General features: G+C 53.6%; 1 protein-coding gene across 3 annotated transcripts; it reads left to right on the top strand.

Moving 5' to 3' along the window:
* The first annotated feature begins 15,209 nt into the window (after positions 1 to 15,209).
* OSR2 (odd-skipped related transciption factor 2) lies at positions 15,210 to 20,385 on the top strand. Of its 3 annotated transcripts, none has more exons than XM_006274725.4 (4): positions 15,210 to 15,629; positions 17,840 to 18,547; positions 18,866 to 18,965; positions 19,890 to 20,385. In XM_006274725.4, exons 2-4 carry the CDS (start codon positions 17,892 to 17,894, stop codon positions 19,962 to 19,964), a joined length of 831 nt encoding a protein of 276 aa, XP_006274787.1. In that variant the 5' UTR covers positions 15,210 to 15,629; positions 17,840 to 17,891; the 3' UTR covers positions 19,965 to 20,385. The 3 variants fall into 3 exon arrangements, with proteins under 3 accessions (XP_006274787.1, XP_006274786.1, XP_019351363.1); XM_006274724.4 differs by having other exon boundaries at positions 19,808 to 20,385; XM_019495818.2 differs by having other exon boundaries at positions 15,211 to 15,629; positions 17,967 to 18,547; positions 19,808 to 20,385.
* Positions 20,386 to 23,035: the final 2,650 nt, after the last annotated feature.

Genomic DNA, 23,035 nt, shown 5'->3' with positions numbered 1-23,035 from the left:
GGCCTGGCACTTCCGGGAGGGGGGGGGTGGCTCTCACACCACTAGCAGCCCTACCAGACCACCCTTCCCTAGCAAGGTACAGTTCTACATCTTACCCAGGACAAGGGGCTATCTCCAACCCATAGCCCCTGTCCTTACCTCCTGACTATGGCCAGAGCAGCCTCCCCACCTAATGTTACCTCCCTCCTCCTACAGCAAACTTCAGCCCAGCTTATATCCCTGGGCTAAAATGGCTGCCCTCATCAAGCACCTGGCTGCTGCCAGTTTTCTGCCCTGCCACAATTATGCTTTCAATAAAATAGGATTGCAATTTTGGATTATCATCATTTGACTTACGTTGTTACTGTGCTTATTTAAGATGTTTGAGTTATTATGGCTTTGGTTTTATTTAAGAGCTCTCTATATGGGAGCTAAAGAAAGGTCAGGGTTAACCTTGGTTAACCTTAGCTAATTACTCTGTTTTCTGTGTTCTCATTTTCAGATCTGAGGAGTGTGGGAGAGGCTGCTGAGGCAACAGACTGACTGTCAAGTTAACTCCCAGTAAAGTATGTGCTTTGCAGTGGGGGAGAGGGGAATTCACTTCTACCCCAGACAAAGGCTTTCCTGAGCTGATGTTGGGCTTAAGTCATCTGGCCAAATTCACGAAGGCTAGGGACAGACATTCAAACAGCCTGAGCCTGAATTGATTCAACCTTTGCAGGTTAGTCTAACCTGGCTAGGCTGAACCAGTTGGAAACTGGACACACATTCTCTCTGGACTGAGAAATTCAGGCACATGCCTACAGTGGCCCAGGCTAGAAGCTGGGCGGGGGGGGCAGCGCTAGAGCAGGCCTCCCTTTCCTTGAATGGCATTGAGCTGAGGGGACGTGGTCAGGAATTTCTCATTAGGGGAGGTCTGCCTGCACCATCCCAGGCTTTTCCCCACTGGCTGCTCAAGGGGTGGGAGAGTTGTCAGCCCCCGGACCCTTACTAGCACTATGAGGCAAGCGGGTTGGGGTGTGCAGTGCATGCATCTGTTGATGATATGGAGCTTTTCACTCTCCCTCTCCCTGCTTGTCAGACTGTCTGCAGCAAACTGACAGGTGAGCAAGGTAGCCCGAGCTGATAAGAATCTATCACCTGATTAGCAAAACAATAACCTCTCTCCCATTACTTCAAACTCTTCTTAAACAGCTTACTAGGGTGACCTGTTGATTAGCTCCAAAAGCCCTGTTCTGCTTGCCTGTCCCAGTGAAATTGGAGAGACACACCCACACAGACATCTCTCAGCATTAGCTAGCACATGCCTAGGGTCTGTGGGGCTGGGGTCTGTGCTGTGGGAGATGGGAGGGAGTAGGGGAAGAGGGATTTCCTGCTTAAACAGCAACAGGGTGTAGGGCAGGGGGAAGCCAGCAGACCTTACTGTGTCTGCAGTCTCTGCTGGAGCCTTATACAGCACTAGCTAGCATACCACATGCTGGCTATGGTCCATGCTGTGGGAGAGGGGAAGAAGGGATCCCTTCTTAAGCAGAAAATGATGAGAGGGGATGGGGAGGGAGGCACGAGGAAGCCAGAAGACCCTGCTGTGTCTACAAGTCTGTGCCAGAGGAGCTCTGCCTAAGCAGCAGAGGGGAGGAGCCAGCCTCACTGTGAACCAGAGAGCCCCACCCAGCCCAGAGACCATGCTAGGATGCTGGGGTTTTCTGGTTTATCTTAAACCAGCCAGGGATCTGGGACAGACATTGCATAAACCAGTTTGAGCCAAATCAGCTAAGTCTGATACTACATTCAACCAGGTGTATCTTAAACTGGTTTCAGCCATTTTCAAACTGGTTTATGTGCACTGAACATCTGTTCTGTTACAGGTTTTAACCTGTTTCTGATCATTTAAACTGGTTTATGTGTAATATCTGTCCCTAGCCCAAGAGTCCTCCATACAGTAAGCACAAAGATCAAAAGCAAGAAATCTTTAAGTCCCTCTCCAGGTTAATCCTCCCAGCCAGTGTGGGTTCAGTAGTCTTCTATGGCCGTCTCCAAGCTCAGTCAGTAATCCTTTCCCTACCAGATTCTGCCCTCATCTTTCCCTTGTTGATGCAGGGAGGTTTTCCACTTGTCTTCCTAGAGGACTCATCTGGGCCCTGTAAAATGTGGGCTGATACTAACATTGGCTCTCTGGGGGGGGAACAGTTTCAAAATGGCTGAAACTGGTTTAAGATAAACCTGGTTGAATGTAGTGTCAGACCTAACTGATTTGGGTCAAACTGATTCATGAAACTTCTGTCTAAGACTCCTTCCTGGTTCAAGTTAAATTACAATACCTCAGCATCCCAGCATATTTTCCAGCCCTGGGTTGTCTGCTCCAGAGAGTAGGGCTGGCCCTGCCCCTCTGCTGACAAGGGAGTGAGAGAGGGGAAAGCCCAGCTGGGGATATAGCCCAGTCTGCAAGGTGGAGAGAACTGCCCCACTCACCAGCAAACCCTGTCTGGAGCCAGGGTGGGGGGTTAAACACTACCTCCCCAGCTCAAACTTATTGTGGGATGCAACCGTGGACTACAAATCCCAGAGGCACCTGGAAGCAGGCAGAAGAAGTGATGAGCAACCCTGTAGAGTGCTGCTGTTGTAAGTCTAGACTGCAAATCCCACAGACCTTGAGGGTAGTGGGAAGAGGAAGTGAACACACAGCAAGAGTAGTGTGCTCTAGCAACCCCAGCCCCCAGCTTGGCTTCTGGCCTGAGCCACTGCAGGCATGTGGCTGCAGTTACTGAATCAAAGGTAAATGTCTGTTCACTTCTGTTTCAATTTAATCTGTGCAGCTAACTAACTTGCAAAGACTGAATTGATTCAGCCTCAGGTTTTTTGGCTGTCTGTACCTAGCCCCTGGCATCCTTCTGCATAATGTCCTCTTACAGGCATTTTATATTGCCTTTTCTGAGCTTACGACTTTTCTAACTCTTGTGCAAGAAATTCCTATGGCAGGTATGACTGCTATCCCAGTAAGCATTTGTTTTCCATACTGAAGAAAGGCTATCTTTAATATGTCTCAGCAGGGCTGGTTCTTAGTTTTTCTGTGTCTTACAGTCCTGGGGAAGAGGGAAATCAGGCATGAGTTAGAGATGAGACTTAATTCCTTAAAGGCCTCTTTAAAATGACCCTGATTTTGCTAGCTAAAAGTTGGTTTCCTCCACTATATTTTCCAGAGGAAGCTCTGTGAGACAAAATTAAGAAAACAAAAGCAGGGTAATTTTTTTTTGATAAATGTGTATTTTACAGTTTATTTTTGTGTCTTTTGCTGTTTGGGGTGTTTACAGAGGGAAGCCCTCGGGAGAGAAGCCAAGCACAATTGAGATATATCTCAGAGGTTAACATGCTTCCATGCAACTCTGACAGTTAATGAAAGAAGTTGTTTTTTTTTCACACTCTAACCCTACTACATTAATTAAGACAGTTTACAAATTTGTCAAGGCTGTAGCTGAAAGGTGAGCAAAATAGCCACAGCCAAAGCATAAGCAAAATAGGAGTGCATCTAGGGTCCAGCTCTGAGTTATTTATGTGTCACTGTTAGAACTCCAACTTGCTTTTTTAAATGTATAACGGTTTCTCACCCTCATGTTTGCCAATAAAATCTTGAAAATGTTAAATGACTGTAACTGATGCAATGAAGTCAGTCTGAGCCTGCAGACAGCTTGAAACAGTAACACTGTCCGAGGAGAATGACTTTTCTACTTCATCTCGGTGATTATTTTTTTTTAGCATGAGGGGTGAGAGATCAGTCTTCTCTGTACTGGATGGATCTACCCAGCCAAAGACAGTGAATGATGCTGTAGAAATAGGAGAGGCTCCAGTAACCATCCATCCATCTGTTCAGTGGATCTGGTAGAGATGACTAATACTTTAATTCTGAGCAGTCTTGAATTTGACATAAGGGTAGGGGCCACTCTTCTCCAGACATTAGGTTTACCACAACATGGTGGTGCTAGTGAGCAGGAGAACTGCAAAATGACACAGGGAAGACTAAGTGTATCATTGCAGCTCCTAGACCAAGCTTCCTGTCTACACTGGAATCACAACATTGCAGAGAGATGTGGTGACAGATGACAAGGTAGTGAATATTGAAATCTGTCTCAACAATAATAAGAATAGTTGTATACACTTAGTGGTAAGTTTGTGTGCTGGAGGCTGTAAGTTGCCAAATGAAGATGGTGTATTGATGCACCAAAATTCACACGCTAGAATATGTATAAACACCCATCCCATATCCTGAATGTTAAGTATGAAGCATTTTTGTTGGAGCTAGGCATCCACCCTGTTTTAGGAAATCAAAGATCATAGGGTCAGATTGGCAGAATGTTATGCTGAAGTGATTACACACTTTTTGTTTAATGTCCAAAAAAAATAGCATGAGACTTGGTGACTCTGCAGGTGTCCCAGTGCTGATCTCCCACTAAATCCTTCCTCATATCCCTTTTCCCTCTGCTTACCCTTCTTGGAACCCTAAACACCAGCTGATTTCTCCTTCTTGGAGAGAAACGAGCTCCAAGTGTACTTTATAGTACAGTAGAAGTATATTATACTGTACAGGCTAGCTAATGTCAACAACAGCAGCCCAAGAATAAAAGCTAAAAAGCTAAGGATATACTTGCACATTTAGTTAATTATCCAGACCAATCAAGCAGAAAAGGGAAGTAAATATTGCACTCTGAGAACAGTATGCTTGACAAATGCCTTCCCTCTTCTGAAAAACTAAAGAAAATAAGTCTTGAGGCTTTTCCACTTTGTTGGAGTGTCCTGGATATTCACTAGTGGTCCCCAGTTGAAATAGGTTCCTCTGCCATGGATATCAGTAGAGTTTTCACATCTAGTGGAGTAGTTTAAAATTAGTAGCATAGCTACAGGTGAAGTCTCACTAGCCTCTCATGAAGGAGGAGGTCAAATAAATTAAGTATTTTAATGCAATCAATGGTATCAAATGTTTGACAGTTAGTATTTGTATCACAGCATTTTGTGGATGCAAGAGGGGAACCTTCTATCAGAAGACTGAATAGGCAGGCCAGGATTTTGGTATATTTTAGGATATATTTATATTTCACCATCTCACAAGAGCTCAGTGACCACATAGAGGGAAAAGACAGTCTGGCATGACATGTAACAAGCCCAGAACTCTAGGTTGTCCTGAAAGAGTACCTATCACTCTTATATCTTTATCAGAAGTAGAACAGAAAGAAAGACTTTGCATGTGGCTGGCTAACACTGGGTTCTGTCTAGTTCAGATACATTTTAAAAATTGATCAAAGTAATATTAGTATCAATTGACCCAAGTTCCACTCGCCGTTTCTAGCAATTATGTTAACAGTATAGTACTCCCATTCTCCATGGGAACCCTGCTCTGATTTATAGTGTAATCCCACAGACTTCATTAGAATTACGTATGATTTATACCAGACTAAGTAATACCAGAATCAGATCTTACAGACTCCTTGCTGGGATAATTGATCCTTCCCCCTATACTGTACTATAAGGCTCCAACCAGGATCAGAAGGCTATCAAGAACAATGCTCCAATGTAAGTGAAAACTGAACTGTCACAAGGCAGAAGAGGAGTAGAATGTAATGAATTAGAGCAGGGATGGCCAACCTATGGCACAAGTGGCAGAGGCAACCTCTGTGTGTTCCTTCTGGGAGGGAACAGGCAGCACAGTGGCAGACAAGGAAGGGAAGGGAGCAGAAGGCAGAGCAGAAGATCAGGAAGGTGAAAGTGATCAGAGTGGGACAAAAGGAAGATATGGGGCTGAATTTGTGGCACATCTGCCACAAAAGTTGCCCCCCACTGAAAAGAGCATGCAGTATGTGCTGTTAAAATTAGTCATGTCCAGCTATCCCTTACAATGTCCTTCATTTCTATGAGCTGATATTTCTTTTAAAAAGGAATAATAATGTTCCTGATGCAAGAAATAATTCATTTTCTAGATAATAATTATTATGGAGCAGAGGGTCCTTTGGGGTCCCTTCCAGCCTGAATGTCTATGAAATCTATGAATTTTAATTTGAGTTAAGCTTGAATCTAAAATTAAGCACGTGCTTAAGTGCTAGTCTGAATACTACTGCCCTGAAGCACACTGAGCCAATAAAATGTTTGGACTCCAGTGTATCAGCCTGGAAAGTGTCTTTTTAAGCTCTAAATGAGTCAGTTGTTCTCCTTTCTCTAAAGGTTCAGGAATCTACAATCCCTGAACACTTGTCAAAGAAGCTCCTGACTATGCTAAACAGTCTGTGCTGAAGGGTACCGAAGGATTCAAATAAGGTTTACTCAATGCCCATGTGCCTGCTCCAGAGTAGTTTGTGTCCTTTTCATAACATTTGTTGTTGTGGTCTTCTTTGAATTAAAAGCCACAAATAATAGAAAAACCATAGTGAAATTAATATAGACATTGTGCACATCTGTAAGTGATGATTTACTTATGTTTGTGCTATTCTTACAATCTTAAAATATTTGAAATGTTATACAGTATCCTGGTTTATAATGCATTCTTTGCCATGTACGCTTTCCCTAAAGAATGCATGTTGGAAACAGGAAAAATACATATGGAAGGAAGATAAAAATAAATTATAATGTACATTTTATAGTCAGAAGTACAGTCCTGTTTTAAGAGTATCATAAGCATGGTGCTAGCATAAACAAATCATAGTTTAGCCTACAGATGTACCTAGTGACCATATGTATCCTGCATGTTTACAACATGGGAAAAGCCTTTAACTTTTTCTATTGTTTCCTGAATTTCTCTCTCTAATATGGATTTTATTTGTGGAAACAAGTTATTCAGTGGGATATAAAATAATTCTTTAAAAGGAAATGGAAACATTTAAAATAAACCACAGGACAAGTTCCATGGAATTGGTTGTTTGCTGCCTTGCAGCTCTCATACCTTAGGTGAGTTATGAGACAAGAGCATATTTTGTAAATCAATTTATTGCTTTCATACAGCATCTCTTCTTGGGTTGTTTCCCCTGACAATTGGCTCAGGGGTCCCTGACTGCATGATTGTCCTAGATACATTTAGCTGAAGAACTTCCAGTAACCAATACAATCTTCCTTTCCTAATTCCACTTGTATATCCATATGAAATCACCAGGTCTGACTCTCTGCTACCTTGCACATTGTGTAGTCAATTATTTTTTTCACCCATGTAAAGAGATGCCATTAAGGGGTGAATTCTGATTCAATGGCTGTTTACACTCATTTTTCTCGGTTGTTAATGACTAGGTTCTGTGGAAGGCTATCCAGAGGGGCCTGTTTACCTGCCTAAGGGTTATGCTGGAAGTAAATATTCCTATTATTAACTGTAAACTATAAATAGGAGCTATGTTTGAGAATACTGATGAAATGCACAGGCAGTTAGGTTTTTTAAAATGAATTATTAAAATGCATTATATTTGCTTATTATAAAGAAAGCTATAATAATTACAGCCTACAAATGAACATCTAACAACTAATAGCTGATTAGTGATTAGAGAAAACTGTTTTTAAGTGGGGACAAAAAATCTCCCTAAATTAAGTATTCTGAAAAATTAACACTATCCCCTGGCTTTGATTCTTCCTCCTACCAAAGTCAGTACAAATTTTGCTATGAATTCATCTGAGCTAAAAGTAAGCCTCTCCTTATTTTAAAAGGAATTGGTAAAAGCCAGGCCAATCAGATTGTTAGAGAGTTTAGCCTTAGTTAGCAACAGGGGTCCATTTTGGCTGTGGGAGGGGGATCCAGGAGAATGGAGTGGTACAGTTGCACCCGCTTTCATTCCTGGTCTACCCAAAGTTCAAAATAACCTGCCTGGCAGTAACAACAGCACTTCTTTTCAGGCAGCAGTGAGGGACTTGATTTTGCGGCCCATTGTGATCTACCTGATTCCTTCTAAACTTCTTATCCCATAGGTGTCAGTGACACTCTCCTTCTTTAACGATGTTCCAGTAATCAAGCAATTCTTTCTTCTGCATTTCTGCTCTTAGCTACTTCTCTTAATGTACCTCCTATTTCAGAGCCCTGCCCTCTGTTTTTAACTCCAGCTAAAAAAGTTCAACTTGGGTGTAGAAATTTTAACTCAGGTGAATGTCAATTCAGGTGTGGAAATAACTTTCAGTGAAGCATTGGATGCTCAGGAAGGCTTGATTTTTATGAATCTGAAAGAGATGTAAATTTAATTGTAATGTCAACAGGACTAAGCAGAGACAACATTTCTTATTATTTTAAACTAGTTTGTTGTGTCTTGTAGGTAATATAGACTATAGCAAATTAATGCACATTCCAAAAAAGTTGTATTTGTTTTTGTTTTGATATCAAACTAAATAATATAGCCCCAGTTTCTTCTGGTTTACTTTTATCTGGAGAAAAATATTTGTTGTGTTACATATAATGATGCACCACAACACCTGCACCCCCTTTTCAAAATCCTAGATCTGCCCATGGACCATATTGTGTCTTCAGTATTTAAGCAGAATTCCCCACTGCCATTTCTGGTATGTAATGGACTCTCCCTTAGAACCCAAGCCTGTTCCAGTTGAACTAGGTGGAGACTTTGCTTGAATGAGAAGACTAGCAACTGACCTGCATTTTTGAAAGATATCTTTTACCCAATCAGGAACCATCTTATGCATTACATTATCAAGAGACTTGTTCGATGTTGTTTATTTTTCAGTAAACAATATATAGTGCATTAGCAGCCAGCACATGCCACAGTCATATTCATACATTCACAAAGAAACTCTTTTGAAGGTAGCCACTAAGCAAATAGGTCTGTTGCCCCCAGAGACATTCCATCCCTTCTTGCAACAGGATTCAGCCTTCGGGATTCAGGTTAGTAGGATCTGATGGAAACCGGTATGTGTTCTGAAACAGTATGTTTAAACAAAGAGTTGCCCTACCATAACAAATCATCTCTGTTAAGTAACTGATCTGCCTACTAAAATACAAAGGTCCCCGTCTCTCCAACGTCTTTTCTCAGGCTTGATACTCGTTGAGTCTCATTGCTTCCATCTAACAATATCAGTGGGGAGGGAGGAAAGGGAGTTAGGAATAAGAAATTACCCAAGGATCGGGTGACCTTGCATTCGTATTACCGATTTGGAGAACTCAGCGATCGTATCCCTCCGGCACTGCAGAGCTAATTGTCTAAAGCGAGAAGAGCTGGGAGCTGCTTTGCTAGATTGCCCCTTACTGCCTTTGGCTGAGGCGCACACGCTCTTCGTCTTTCGTGTGTGATTTAAGGGCTACTCCATTGAGTAAGGACTGCTGGATCAGGACCCCATGCTGTTCTCTACATCTAGCAGAATATTCTTATCTTATTCTATACGAGAGCAGTGAGGAAATGTCATCCTATTACACCACTTTCCTCCCAGCAAAATGACTGCGCACTGTGCGCGAGATTCGAAAGGAATCGCTGTAGGATGATGTAATGAAATCAGTGTCTTCTGCTGTGAACAAAAAAAAGCGCCCCAAAACCACTTCGCCCTCTCGTTTATTTCTGAAAAAAGCATTTTGTTTCTTCACTGACACTGAGCCATCTCTTGCTTCTGTAGAAATCAGGGGGAGTTGTTGGGGCTTTGAGGGCTATGGCAGCAGGAGCGGTTTCCTTATCTCCAGCGCACAGGAAGATTTTGCAAATCCTTTGACACTACCGCAAAGAGTTCAGAGAAAAGTCAGCACGAGACTAATACAATCGGGGGAAGCCTGTGGGTGGCCAAAACGCCGCTCTGCTCTCGTCTCTGCGATATTCACTCGTCTAATATGCAAGTCCTGTAGCCCGCATATCTTTCTTTGAACTTTTCGTTGCAATGACCGAGGACATGATGGAGTGCTTGTAAGGCCGGGACCCTCACCCCTCTCCGCGACATGCACCGAAATAAAAATCCCAGTTGCGTGAGCTCTCTTTTTGGTGCATGTGCCGAGACGAGATGCTTGTCATGCTATCTGAATGAATGGATGGACATTCAGCTGTAAGAGGAACGAGATCAGCTCATGAACCACTTTACGTATTCACAAACCGACCACAGGGATTAGGATCTTTGTTTTAAGACCCGGCGTCTTTAGTTGTAAAACCCCGCGTCGGAATCGCAGAGGGTTCGTGTCCACTTCAAGCGGGGGAAAAAGAGCTGGTGAAGGGTGGAAACAAACACGCGCTGCTGCTTTTACGTGACATTTTTATCCTGAGAGAGGGAATTTCTCTTCCCCTCTCTCGCTTGCTTTCCTGCTTTCCTTCTCGCTTTGCTCGTGCGTCCATTTCTTAGGAGTGAAACGGTTAGGAGATCTAAATCTCACCTGCAAGTCCGGCTAATAGATGAAATAGGAACTTCAGAGAAAAACGGGGTTGGGAGAGAAACGCTTTATTAGTCAGAGCAGCGGAGTGGCATGAGGCGAGGCGTAGCCGAACATAAGCCTGCAGAAATCAGTTGCCTGTAACGAAATTGGAAAATCGAACAAACGGACGTGGAAAATGTGAGAAGACTTGAAGGCAGGCGGCTAGCTTGGTGGGAGTCTTCTGTGCACGCGGTGCGGAGTGGGGGGTGGTTGAGGAAAGGCTATTCTCGTTCTACTGTGGAAAAAACTCGCGCGTGCAGCGGATTCATTCGGGGCTTTTATTTATAAAGAGATCAGAGAGCGAGGTATCGAGTGCCCGGGGGAGATAGTGTGAGGCGCACGGTGCTGCTGTCCCCTCGCAGAGACGTGACCGAACCGACTCGGCTGTGCCCCCGCGGTCCCCGCAGTGCGCACGTGGGAGGAACCACGGGCTGCCCAGACGAGACACGCGGGTCGGGTCCGCACGTGATTGGCTGCCCGGGTTCCAAATAGAGCGTGTTGGGATTGTGATGTCACCGCGAGCCGCTGCCCCGGGGGATGCGGGGCTTGTGCGAGTCCCGCCCAGCCTGGCCCCGTCGGGGCGGGCCCCGAGCAGCGCGCGGGGATCGCGGCTCACGCTCGTTTGTCAAACGCGGTACATAAACCACCCGCGTCTCTGGCAGGCTGGGCTCATGGGTTACCGGACTGGGAACACCAGGGGAGGCGTGGGCGTGAGGCTGGCAGCCACCTGGCTCCCCGCAGTGTTGAGATCGGACGGGCGCGTTGGTCAGATGAGTGGCTAGGGACTGCGTAGAGCACAGCAACACGAAGCAACAAGCAGTGCCCGGGTCACCATGGTCCCTGCCCCGTTACAAGAGTCTGGCTCCCAAACGCCTGGCCGGTCCCGTTCACCAGAGGGCAGCAAGCCAGCGCGGGTGGACTGGAGCCCAGCTGGCGCAGCCCGCTTCCCTCCTGGAGGCAAAGAGGGGCACCCATGGTGCAGCCCCCTGTTCTCCCAGCCCCGCTGCCGCCGCCCCGGCAGGGTCTCTCTGCCACGGATCCCCTCGCCGCGCCCCACTCGCCTGCCCAGCAGCAGGAGCCTCGGGTCACGGCTGCCCCCGGCGTCCGCGGCCGATCCTGCTCCCAAGTCGCTCCCATTTGCCATTTGCAATCCGCATTCTTGCAAGGCCTGGGTGTCTGTCCCCGGCCTCCAAGCAGCCCCCTCCAACCAACACACGCGGGGCTGGGAACCGGGTCCCCCGCGATTCCTGCCTGCCCGGGCAAGCTTTGCCTCCCAGCCCTACCCGCCGCCCAGTCACGCAGCGCGCTACCCTTCCGAATAGGAAGGTGAGAGAGTCACGGCTCTCTGGGGAGGGGGTGAAGGCAGAGCAAAGTCATTGTATTCAAAAAGCCACGGGGAGGGGGACACCGCAGAGATCATACACCGCTGCTTGCGTGGCTGGGGGCGAGAGGATTAAAATGCATCAAGTGATTCAACAGGACGTCTCGTGGGGCCCGCTGTGGGAGCTAATGTCGCGCTTCAAACGCAACCGCATTTCAACCGCGCTGCGGGTCATTCCCGCCCGCGGGACGCGCGTTAAGCCCCCGAAGGGCGTCGCGCCGGGCGAGGGGCCGTGACCATGGCCGGGACCGGGACAGGAGCAGCGGCTCCGGCCGCCCAGAAACCCGGGGAAGCGCAGAGAGGAGCACATGGCCGCGCCCGCTCCGTCCTGCGAGCCCCGCAGCAGCGAGCCCCTCTGCTTGTGCGGGGCCATGTGCCCCAGCCCCGGCACTGCCGGCGACGATTTGAAGCCAGGCGAGCGGCCCCTTGGCATGGCCAGAAGCAGGAGGCGCACGAGACTGCAGGGCTGCTCCGGGTCTATGGAAGGCAACGGGCACCTGAAGAAGAGCTCTCGCTCCTAAAGGAGACGTGAGCAGGTGCCCAAATCGCCTTCCTCGCGGCGTTGTCCAGCCCCGGCCGAGCTGCTCGGCTGAGCGCAGCCACCCACAGAGGAGCAGCGCCGGGCCCGGGGTACAGCTGGGCCCAGGGACTGCTCCTCCCCCCGAGGACAAGGCCGCGCGGGGCTCCCCCGGGGAGGCGGCAGGAGCTGGGCCCACCCCGAGCCCCGGCGGACAGGGGCGCGACGGGCCAGCCCCGAGCTCAGCAGCCGTCGGGCCCCGAGCTGCAGCCCCTTGCCCCGGAGCCGCCCGCCCCGCCCTTCACACCCGCGGCCCCGGGGAGTCCCGGCCGGGGCACAAGGCGAAGCAGCTGCCTCGCTGCCTGCCCCGTCGCGGCTGCGTGCCCGCCTCCCAGGGAAGGTCGGGGATGCGGGAAGCGGCCTCGCGGCTGCCTTTCAACCGTGTTCCCGCGAAGCAGGAGCCCGTGCGCCGGTCGGCAGGGAGCGGCCTCCTCCTGCCCCTTCGCTGGGAGAGAGGAAACCGGCCCCGCGCTCCCCCAGCCCGGCCCGGCTCTCGCCGCCTGTGCGCCCGGCCGCCTCCAGGGGGCGCTGCAGGACTTCAGCCGGCGGCGCCCGCTGCCGCCCGTGTGCCCGGCCCGGGCCGGCCCCGTGCCCCGCCGGCTCCCTCGGCCCGGCCCCGGGCTGCCCGCCGGCCCCAGCGCGGCCCGGGGGGAGCAGCGTGCCCCGGCGGCCCCGATGCGGTCGGAGGTGAAGCCAAGGGCGAGCACGTGCCCGGCTGTGGGTCCGGGGTCGGGGTCGGGGCCCGGCCCTGCTCAGCCGCCGGGGCGGTCGCTCCGCCGGGGCCGCCGCCGCGGGTGGCACCTGCCTCTGCGACGCGGCTGCAGCAGCTGCGGGCGCGGGAGGACGGGGCGCCGTCCCGGGGCACACGGCGGGCAGGGTCCGGGCAGCGCGCGGGGGCTGCCTGCCGTGCCGCTCGCAGCGCCGGGCGCGGGCTGCTTTGGGCCGAGCGGCAGGAGCCGGCTCTGCTGCCGTTGGCCTCGGCCCCCGGCAGCCGCTAGTCCGCGGGCCCGTGCGAGGCGGGCGTGCGGCCTGCTGAGGCAGGGCCGGGCACAGGCACCTGCTTCGCGTCCCTTCGCGAGCGCCCGCACCCGCACGGCCCGCAGCGGCGGCGCTGCCCGAGCCGGCTCCGTGCGGCCGAGGAGAGCGGAGGGCAGGCTAGGGAGCAGGCGGCGCGCGGGCTCCTGGCACCCGCCAGGCCGTGGTGTCTCTGCAGGGCCCGGGCACTCCCCGCCTCGTGCAGTCGGGCTGAGAAGGAGGCAGCTCGGGCAGCGCAACCAGCGGCGCGGCCGCGGAGAGGGAGGCTGCGGATGTGCAAGCCGCGGGCAGTGGGAATGAATGTCTCTCCCACTCGGGCGCCGCAGCAAGCGCGTTGCCGCAGGGGAATCGCATAAGGCCGCCCCGGGAATGGGCTCCTGCTCGGGCGGCCGCTGTCCTCCGCCTCGCCGGAGTTCGTCGCCGGGCAGCCCGGGCCAGCTCCGGGTCCCGCACTCCGCAGGGCTGGCTGCAAGGAGTAGCTTGATCAGCTGAAGCAGGGAAACGGGCAGAGCAGAAACCGGCCCATTTTCAAGGTTGCATTTGTTGTGCCCTGTTTGCGGGAGCCCGTGCATCGCGCACCTAGGCTCGTCGGGTCACCCGAAGGATGATTTTTGGAAAAGAAACGAAAAACGCCGCCGGCTTCGTCTTTCACCGGCCAGAAAGAGCCCACATGCTTTCACGAGCCCTGCTCCTTTCTCCACGACGCGGGCTTCCCCGCCACGGGTTGAAAGCTTCCGATTTTGCCTTGATTTCCTCCTTTTTCTTCATTCACAAGGAAAAAAGAAATCAAATCTTTCCCACGAATCTCTTCCCGATGTCTTCCTCTCTCCGGCAGGCGCGAACTACCCAGGCTGCCCCCGGCCGTGCCAGCTCCCCTTCCAGCCTCTCTCGGGAGGATACGATCCTTCCCCTCGAACGCTGCGTCTCGTTACTGTGAAACACGAAGCATTTGAAAAGAGCCAGGAAAAATACAGTGACAGTCACCCAGCGAGCAGCTGGGCACGGAAATCCGCGCATTCCTCGTTATTAATAGCGTGAAATTAAAGAATATGTGGTTGGTCATTTCGAAGTATCTCCCTTCTCCCCTCCACAAATAAAATAAAATACATTTAAAAATCCCAGCTTTTCCTCTCGCAAGTTGTTCCGGACACATCCCCCCTCCTGTGCACGACCTGCACCCACAAACCGAGCTGAATTCGTTCAGTGTGAGGCTGGATTTCCAAACCAGCCGCGATTTCAACGGAAGTTTAAACCTTGTTTAAACGTGTGCGCCTTAGATCAAGAGAAATATTAGATGAAATATTATATAGATGCAAAGGTGCTGTGAAGGGGCATCAGCCGCTTGGGCGTCCACAACCTCTCAGGAGCAGGGGCAGGTAAAACTGGTGTATCGGGGACATTTTAAATGTATTTCAAGGAAAATACCAGGGTGCCGGATTAGTTGTTCTGGGGGAAAAAAAAAAAAAACAGGCTCCAAAAACAAATGGAGGAGCAAAACCCCGTGCAAACGTGAAGGTAAACGGGGAAATGTGCGGCTTCGAGGGCTGGGCTGTGTACAAAGGAGGTGAAGTTAAGCGCTGGCCGGTTGGACAAAGCTCCTGCACACTGGCTCCGGGCAGGTCGGTGCCCGGGCGGCTGGGCCCCGGGGTAGGAGCAGGGAAAGGAAAAGTCACCTTAGGTAACGTGAGAAGAAGCCGGGGAGGGGGTAGAAAAGAGAGCTCTGTCTCTTTAAGGGCCAGTTGCTATCCAAACACAAGTAAACAGTGCAGCGGCCGGGGAGGGGAGGGGAGGGGCGGGGCGGGGGGCGGGCTCGGAACTCTGTTAGCCCCCAAGCGTTCGCGGGGGGGGCGGGGTTAGAACTCTCAAGCAGTGAACCTTCGAATGCGCGAGGCGCTGGGTGGGCCCGCGGGCGGGGACAGCGACCCACGCCACTCGCTGCTGAAATGTGATGGACCGGGGAGGGGAGACTCAGACTTGTATCAAACTCCGCCGGAGTCGAAGGCGAGAGGCTCGGAGAGGCGGCGAAGGAGAGTGATTAGCAGCGAGGTCTGTCCTCCGCCGCCCGAGCAAGCCAGGACTTCCCATGCTCCCGCACCGAGTCCCGAGGACGAGGAGGACCCCCCTGACCGGCTGCTAACCCTGCTCGTCCCCCGCCTCCTCCCCCGCAACATGCTCAGAGCTCCTGCTCCTGGGATCCAGCTTTGCTGATCTGTGCTGGTGGAGTGCTCCGCCGGGCCGGTGTGGATCTAATGACACTGTAACGATAGCAGGATCGGTGCTTGCCCACTGTATTGGGGAGAACCTCGTTGCAGGAGGTAAGTCACTCACTCACCTCCCCGCTAATCCCACGTGTGGGGAGAGCGCGTGCCTAGGACTGTGCCCAGAGAAACGCCTGGGTACGTAAGCTTGAAATGTGTGCTGCAGCTGAAAGTGTCTGCTTCAGAACAAAATGTGTCGCGGGATAGGTACAATCCTGACAATAAAAGCCCGGATATCCACAGTGCTTATATTGCAACGTGTCCGGATTTATTCAGAACCAGACTGATTATGCGGAGAAATAGCGCGACAATATTTCCTTAACCAAGCTCCACTTGAACCGCTGAGATCCCGACCCAGCGGCTTCCCGACAGCTCAGCGATCCCCGAGGAGAGGGCAGACCTTGCAGGTTTACTTTCAGTTTGAATCTCTGCAGGCTCTTGCAGTGCCGGGCAGATGTTTTCCGCTTGATGCTCGCTTCATGAGCACATTAAATAATTCTCCCCAGTTTGTCTCGCGTACAGAGTTTCCCTAAGAGATTTTGAATCGGCAAGAAAGGCTGCAATAGTCAACGAACCTGTGCCCCGGCGGGTTGGGGTGCTCGGTGCGGCAGGATAACTCCGGTGAACTCCTGCGGATCCCGAGCTTCACAGCAAGTAGCTAGAGCCATATCGGTGGGGTGGGCTTTTGCCCCGCGCTAAAAAGCATTTGTGTTTGCTAGAGGAGTATCATCATAGCCTGCCTGGTATCAGTGATCAAAAGCCCTGCGTTGTTCCTCTCTGTGGCTCCAAACAGCCACTTTCTCTACTTAACGAATTGGTGTTAGTAACAGAAACAAGAAAATTAGGGCTGCGGGAGAGCAGGACCCAAGGGAGCCAGCATGCACAGGCCTATTCTGCAGATACCAGTCTTAATTTAATTTAGCAGCCTGCACGGGCAGTGACAGGGAAGTGCAGGGTCCACATAACACCCGACCTTCCCCACCTTGTTACAAGGAGAGTTCAAAACAACCCGCATACGAGAACCCGCTCGGGTCGTGTTTGATTTGCTCTGTGTTTCGCTAAGCTGAAATCAAATGCAAGAGGCAAAAGGCGCACTGCGGTGCGATTCAAACCCCGCTGTTTTAAGTACAGCTTTTTGTGGGGTGGGTTATGAATATCTCCAGAAGAAGCCTGCCCGCGGGCCTGTGGCACAGAAACGCGCGGCCTGTTTCCACGTCTCAGGACAGCACCGCGCTAGCCCGGGAAGCGAAAACCTCCCCGCTAAACTTGCTGCACTGGCTCAGTGGGAGACACAGGTTCAGGGACCTAAGAGCACGTCTCAGTGCCAAGGACTGTCGAGCTCTTTTAAACCCCAAATGCACGAGGCCGCAATGCACTCGGGTGCAAGCGTGGAGGTGCCCCCTGAATAGCGGTCTCAGTACTTTATTTGAAAAGAAAAGAGGCGCTGGGTTTCCCCGCCAAAGGCCGCTGGCTCTGTTCGGCTCTCTGGTGCGTCGCTCGTCCCCAGCGAGCGCGAAAAGAAGCCATGTCGGCGAGGCCAGACCCAAAGCAAACGAAAACGGGCACGGGGGGCACAGGCGGGAGCGGGGCAGGCCGAGGGGCGCCGGAGCCCTGCGGGGACACGGGGGACGCGCGGCAGGGAAGCCCGAGGCCGCGGCCAGGCCGGGGCCCTCCCAGACCCGCGGCGCGGCGGGACTCCGGGGGACACCTGGGCGCACGGGGATTTAGGAGCCCCCTGCCCGCCTCGGCACGCTGCCCCGCGGCGTCGCCTCGCTCCAGGCCGGAGCCGAGCGGCGCGGGTGCGGGCCCGGGCCCGGGCCCGGCGCGGAGGAGGGCAAAGGCCCGCGGGCAAGGGGAGGCCGGGCCCTGCAGCCGGCCTGCCCCGCGCGCCCCGCAGCAGCGAGCCCGGGGCCTTCGCACGGCGCGCCCGCCGCAGGTGGCCGCAGGCTGGGGAGCTGCTCCGAGCTGAGCCGGGGCTGGGGGCTACGGAGATGCCAGCAGCGGCTGCCCCTCCGCGCCAGCCGGGGTTGCTCGCTTGGGCCTGCGCCCGCCGCCCTCGGGCCCGGTTGAGGGGGCGGCCGAGCCCATGAGCGGCCCCAGACGGAGCCCGCTGGGCCCTGCGGCGGCCGCGGCCTCCGGGCACTGCGCAGCCGGCCCTGGCGCCCTGGGACTAGAAACCCCGAGCTCGGGATCCTCCGGCCTCGGCCCAGCCCGAGCCGGCGGGGAGCGGCTGCGCTCAGTCAAACCTCTCTCCCCTGTCTCCGCAGGCCTGCTGGTGGCGTCGGACGGCTGCAGAGGTGCCCCCGCCCGGCCGGGAAGATGGGAAGCAAGGCCTTGCCCGCCCCGATCCCCCTGCACCCCTCGCTGCAGCTCACCAACTACTCCTTCCTGCAGGCCGTCAACACCTTCCCCGCCGCCGTGGACCACCTGCAGGGCCTGTACGGACTCAGCGCGGTGCAGACCATGCACATGAACCACTGGACCCTAGGCTACCCCAACGTGCACGAGATCACCCGCTCCACGCTCACGGAGATGGCGGCGGCCCAGGGCCTCGTGGACGCCCGCTTCCCCTTCCCCGCGCTGCCCTTCGCCGCGCACCTCTTCCACCCCAAGCAGGGCGCCATCGCCCACGTCCTGCCCGCGCTGCACAAGGACAGGCCGCGCTTTGACTTTGCCAACCTGGCCGTGGCCGCCACGCAGGAGGACCCGCCCAAGATGGGCGAGCTGGCCAAGCTGAGCCCGGGCCTGGGCGGCCCCCTGGCCGGCCTCAGCAAGCTGTCGCCGGACAGGAAGCCCTCGCGGGGCCGGCTCCCGTCCAAGACCAAGAAGGAGTTCATCTGCAAGTTCTGCGGCCGGCACTTCACCAAGTCCTACAACCTGCTCATCCACGAGCGCACGCACACGGACGAGCGGCCCTACACCTGCGACATCTGCCACAAGGCCTTCCGGAGGCAGGACCACCTGCGGGACCACAGGTGAGCGCCCGCTCCCAGCCCCTCGCCCCCTCCCCGGGGCCCGATCCGGCCACCCCCGCTGGCGGGCCCGGCCCGGGAGCGGGCGAGCTGTCCCTCCTGCAGTCTAACGTGTCACCAGAGAGGGCAAGCACGCCTCGAGGGCAGCGAGCGCGAGTGTTTTGAACAATCGCTGCGGTGAACAGCGGGGGGGAGGCACAGGGAGAGCCGGGACCCTCCGCCCCGCACCCGAAAAACAGCGTCGTGAGATGACAGGGACCCGCAGCCTGCGGCTCCCGCGCGTGTGGCCAGTCCTCTGAACCCCCCTGTGTTGCCTTGCAGATATATCCATTCCAAAGAGAAACCTTTCAAATGTCAGGAATGCGGGAAAGGATTTTGCCAGTCCCGAACTCTAGCCGTTCATAAAACCTTGCACATGCAGGTAAGGTGAGCTCCCCTTCCCCTCTCGTCCTTCCGCTGGCCTGGCGGCTTCAGCCTCGCCGGGGACGGGGGCGTTTTTGTTACGAGCTGGATGACATGCCAGGCTCGGGGGCTAAGATCTGAACCGACCTTCCTCACTGGGGAGAACGGGCCAGATGGTGCTCCAGCGGCTTCCCTGCTGCTAAGCCCTGTCCCGAAGCCGCGCGCCGGGCTGGAGAGGATCCGCTCGGGCAGGGGCAAGGCGCTGCGGGTCCCCGCTCTGCTTTTGTCCGGCCTCAGACGCGTATGCGGTGTATGTGGGAAAGGGCGGGGGGATCTGTTCCCCGAGCAAAAAAGAAATAGCGGCATCCACGGAGAAGATTTTTGTGAACGTCGCTACTTTCCAAGCCCCTTCGTGAAGCGGGAGAAAATGTCTTTCGGTCGGTGTTTTGTATTTGAACGCGGAACATGGATGGGAAGGCGGGCGGGGAGGAAAGCCGGCTGCACCCGCAGCCCAGGAGCGCCCTGCCCGCTCCGCGGTGCCCCGCGCACGCCCGGAAGGGCTGGGACCGTGCGGGGCTTTGAAACCCGCGGCTCGCGCGGCGCCTTTCCTGCCGATCCCAGGGCACGAAACGTGATGAGCTGAGAGCAATAACATGTACCTCGACAGGCAGGATATTTCGGCGCAGTCGAAAGTCCCGGGATCTAGTATCTGCCGTGGATTAGCGATCTAGGCTTTTATTTGTGTAGATTCCCCGCGTTACACGGTAATGCAATGTAATAACGAAAGCGTGATAAATTGAAACTCTGTCAAGTAGGTAGTTTGTAAAGGATTAATCCTTTGCTTGCTTCAAATCTGAACAGGAATCTCCACACAAATGCCCCACATGTGGAAGAACCTTTAATCAAAGAAGTAATCTGAAAACTCACCTTCTTACCCATACAGACATCAAGCCCTACAACTGTGAGCAGTGCGGGAAAGTGTTCAGGCGAAACTGTGATCTGCGGCGGCACAGTCTAACACACACCCCGCGGCAGGACTTCTAGAGCCGCCTCGGACCTGCAACCTGCCTCTGCGGCTCCAAGTTGCTAAGTCTGCTCAAGGACTTTACTGTAGAAAGCTACACACACACACACACACACACACACACACACACACACACACACACACACACACACACACACACACACCCCCCGGCGCCCTTTATGGCACGCTGCAGCAGAACTCCCCCCGAAGGTGTGGACTGCAGGACCCGGTCCCATTCCCTCCGCACCAAAGAGCATATGTTAGTCTCTTGTAGATATTCGCAGCTCATTTTAGAGCTCTGTACAGAACTTGATTGGTTGGTTTTTCATACTGTCCTGTCGGATTGATAACAAATCTGGGAGTCAAACTATCTTTGAAAAAAGTGTATTTCGAAATAAATCTCTTTTTTTTTTTGGTTTGGTTTTGTTTCCTCCAAATCTCCCGCTGTGTTGTGTTCCTTCCCCAACGCCTCGTTTCTCCTGCTGTGCCGGCTGCGACGGTCACTTCTGCCTCTGTCCCTCCACCCCGGGCCATTGTATCGGCACAAAGATTGTATCGGCTTGGCTTGGGCTTTTCTCATTGCCTTGCTTTCGTGCTGGCTATTGTAAAACCACAGGAAAGCGGCCGTAGGTGACCGGGCACGACTCCACTGCTCAAAGGCTCCAGTGTCTAAATATTAACCTTTGCATCTGTGTGATTTGCCCGCGCAAGAAACCCTTTTTGAAAAGAGAAGGCGCTGCAATAACCAGAGCTCGGGCAGGCGCGGGTCCGGCCGGCCCGAGCCGAAGCGGCTCATTAGTCACTTCTTTGCAGCCGCTGGAAAGGGCACGGCTTTTCCACGGGCGGCAGGACGCGGCGCCGGGCTCCTCGACTTGGAGCGCTAGGAGGGACAGGGACTGGCTGCGGCAGGAGAAGACGCCTCTTCCCCGCTAGCTCTGGAAACCAAGGCCGGGGCGTCAATCAAAGCCCGCTGGATCCCGTCGCCGCGGGGAAGGGAAGGATGCCTGCGAGTCCCCCAGCGCTGTGCAGCCCCCCGGTCGGCGCCGGCGAGCCTCTGAGTGGGGCGGCAGCGTCCCCGGGGCTCGGCCCCGCGGGGCCGGGGCAGCTGCGGGCGCTCGCGGGCCGTCAAGGCCGCAGCTCCGACCCGGTGCAACGGGAGCGTCTCCGGAGTCAGCCCCGGCGCTGCCCCGACCCGCTCCGACACACGTGCCGGCCCCGCGGCACCCCGGCCTTCCCGTCCCGTCCCGTCCCGTCCCGTCCCCGCCAGCCCCGGGGCAGCCGCGGTGCCCGCGCGGGGGTCGCGAGCCCGCCCCGACCAGTCCTCAGCCGGGAGGGCTGGGCAGGACCCGCCGCGCTTCCCTGCCAGCCCCTGCCCTCCCGGAGCCCCAGGCCGGCGAAGCCGCCCTCCCGGTCCTCGCCCCCACGACCCGGGCCGGGCTCGGGCTCGGGCTGCGGGCGGCGGCGGCATCCAGCTCGTCCCCAGCGGTGTCACCAGCCCCCGCCCCTCCTCCTCGCCGCCGGGCTGGGGCCTTGCCCAGCTGTGTCCCGAGGCCGTTCCCCTGCTCCCCGCTTGCACCCCGGGTGCTGCCACCCCACTCAGCCGCTGCCTGGGGCTGGGACCTGCCTGGGAGGGCCTCTGCGCTGGGAGCCCCTGCTGCACGCACGGGGTGGCTGCCTTGAGGGGACGTGCCAGTGGTGTGAAGGAAATGTGTTCACTGACTCCTGCTCCTCGGTGCCACATGGCTATGCCCCTCTGTGCCCACACAACCAGGCCCTTTCAGATAGGCCAGTGGTTCTCAGCCTCTTTAGCCCCCAGGCACACCTCTGTCCTCAGACTCAGGGCATCCCTTGGAAAATGCCAGCTCTTGGCTTTCACTCATTTATTGAGCATGGGAAAGTAAGGGAGCAGTTCTTCTGTGGCCAAGTGCTTGGACCACACCAGGGCAGGATGGCTTTGGCTCTAGGGATTCCTGCCTGAAATCTCTGGGTTTATCTTGGGAAGCACCTGTAGGTGCAAATGTTGGGCAGCAGGCTCCCTTAAAAGGACCTCACAACCCTCCAGAGTGCTGCGGCACCTTGATGTAGACCAGGGTCATCTTGTTTAAAATGTTATTTGCATGGGTGACGCCTGGTTTTAGACTACTGTCCCACTCCAACAAGAGGCAGAGTTAAAACTGTGTCCCTACAGCCACTGACTGAATTCATCAGAGGGCTTCAAAGTCAGCGGATGAAGAACACTGGCAAGGGTTTTTTTGGACCAAAGTCCAGCAAGGAGCTATTGACTTCAGCTAACAGACTTCTTCCTTGCTTTCCTCAGTCCTGGTCTATTCCCCTGCAGCCATCCCTCCCCCTTGTCTCTCTTCACAGCTTTTCTCTGAATTTGGAAGTTGCCTTGGTCACAATGAAGATCACACTAAAAATGTTACAAAGAACACTTTGTGGTTCATTGGTTTCAGATTTGTTTTCTGTACAAGAAAGGCTCTTAAGAGCTCTCTTTGGGGGAAAGAGGCCATGTTTTTACTATCTCTGTAAAGTACCACCCAAATTTATCATAATGTAAACACTAAATCTTGTTATTGTCATTCATTCTCAAGGTATCTCTTCAATCTTTGTATGCTTTTGTAACCAGGTGAAGTTTCTCAGCTTGCTTAGTTTTCTCCTCTTTTACTGTACCTCAGTTCCTGTTTCCTCTTTTCCTGCTTTTCTAGTGTACACCTGGCTTATAGGACTGAGGTTCAACTTGACTTCTTGTACCTTGTTTAAATAGGTCTGGAAGTATTTCCAGGTTTCTACAGCTTAACTCCTAATTTACTAGGAAAAATAATTAGTATCTCCAAAATGTTACCCACTTTGGGCACCTGAATGAAATGACATTCACAATGAACCAAGTAGAAATATGAACCCTTCCTTTCCTTTCTTAATGTTGATACTAAAGATATCACCACACAGGTACCCTGGATTGGAAATACCTGAGCTACCCCAGCCCAAGTGCAACAAGTTCTAAGCTCTGCCTGTGTTAGCGTGTCCTTGCTTGTCCATGTTTCTCCTGGCAAAGCACAAGTGCT

The sequence above is a fragment of the Alligator mississippiensis genome, chromosome 3 (assembly GCF_030867095.1).
Source record: "Alligator mississippiensis isolate rAllMis1 chromosome 3, rAllMis1, whole genome shotgun sequence".
NCBI lineage: Eukaryota > Metazoa > Chordata > Crocodylia > Alligatoridae > Alligator > Alligator mississippiensis.
The sequence above is the reverse complement of the archived record's forward strand: the minus strand, read 5'-3'. Positions and strand labels throughout refer to the sequence as shown.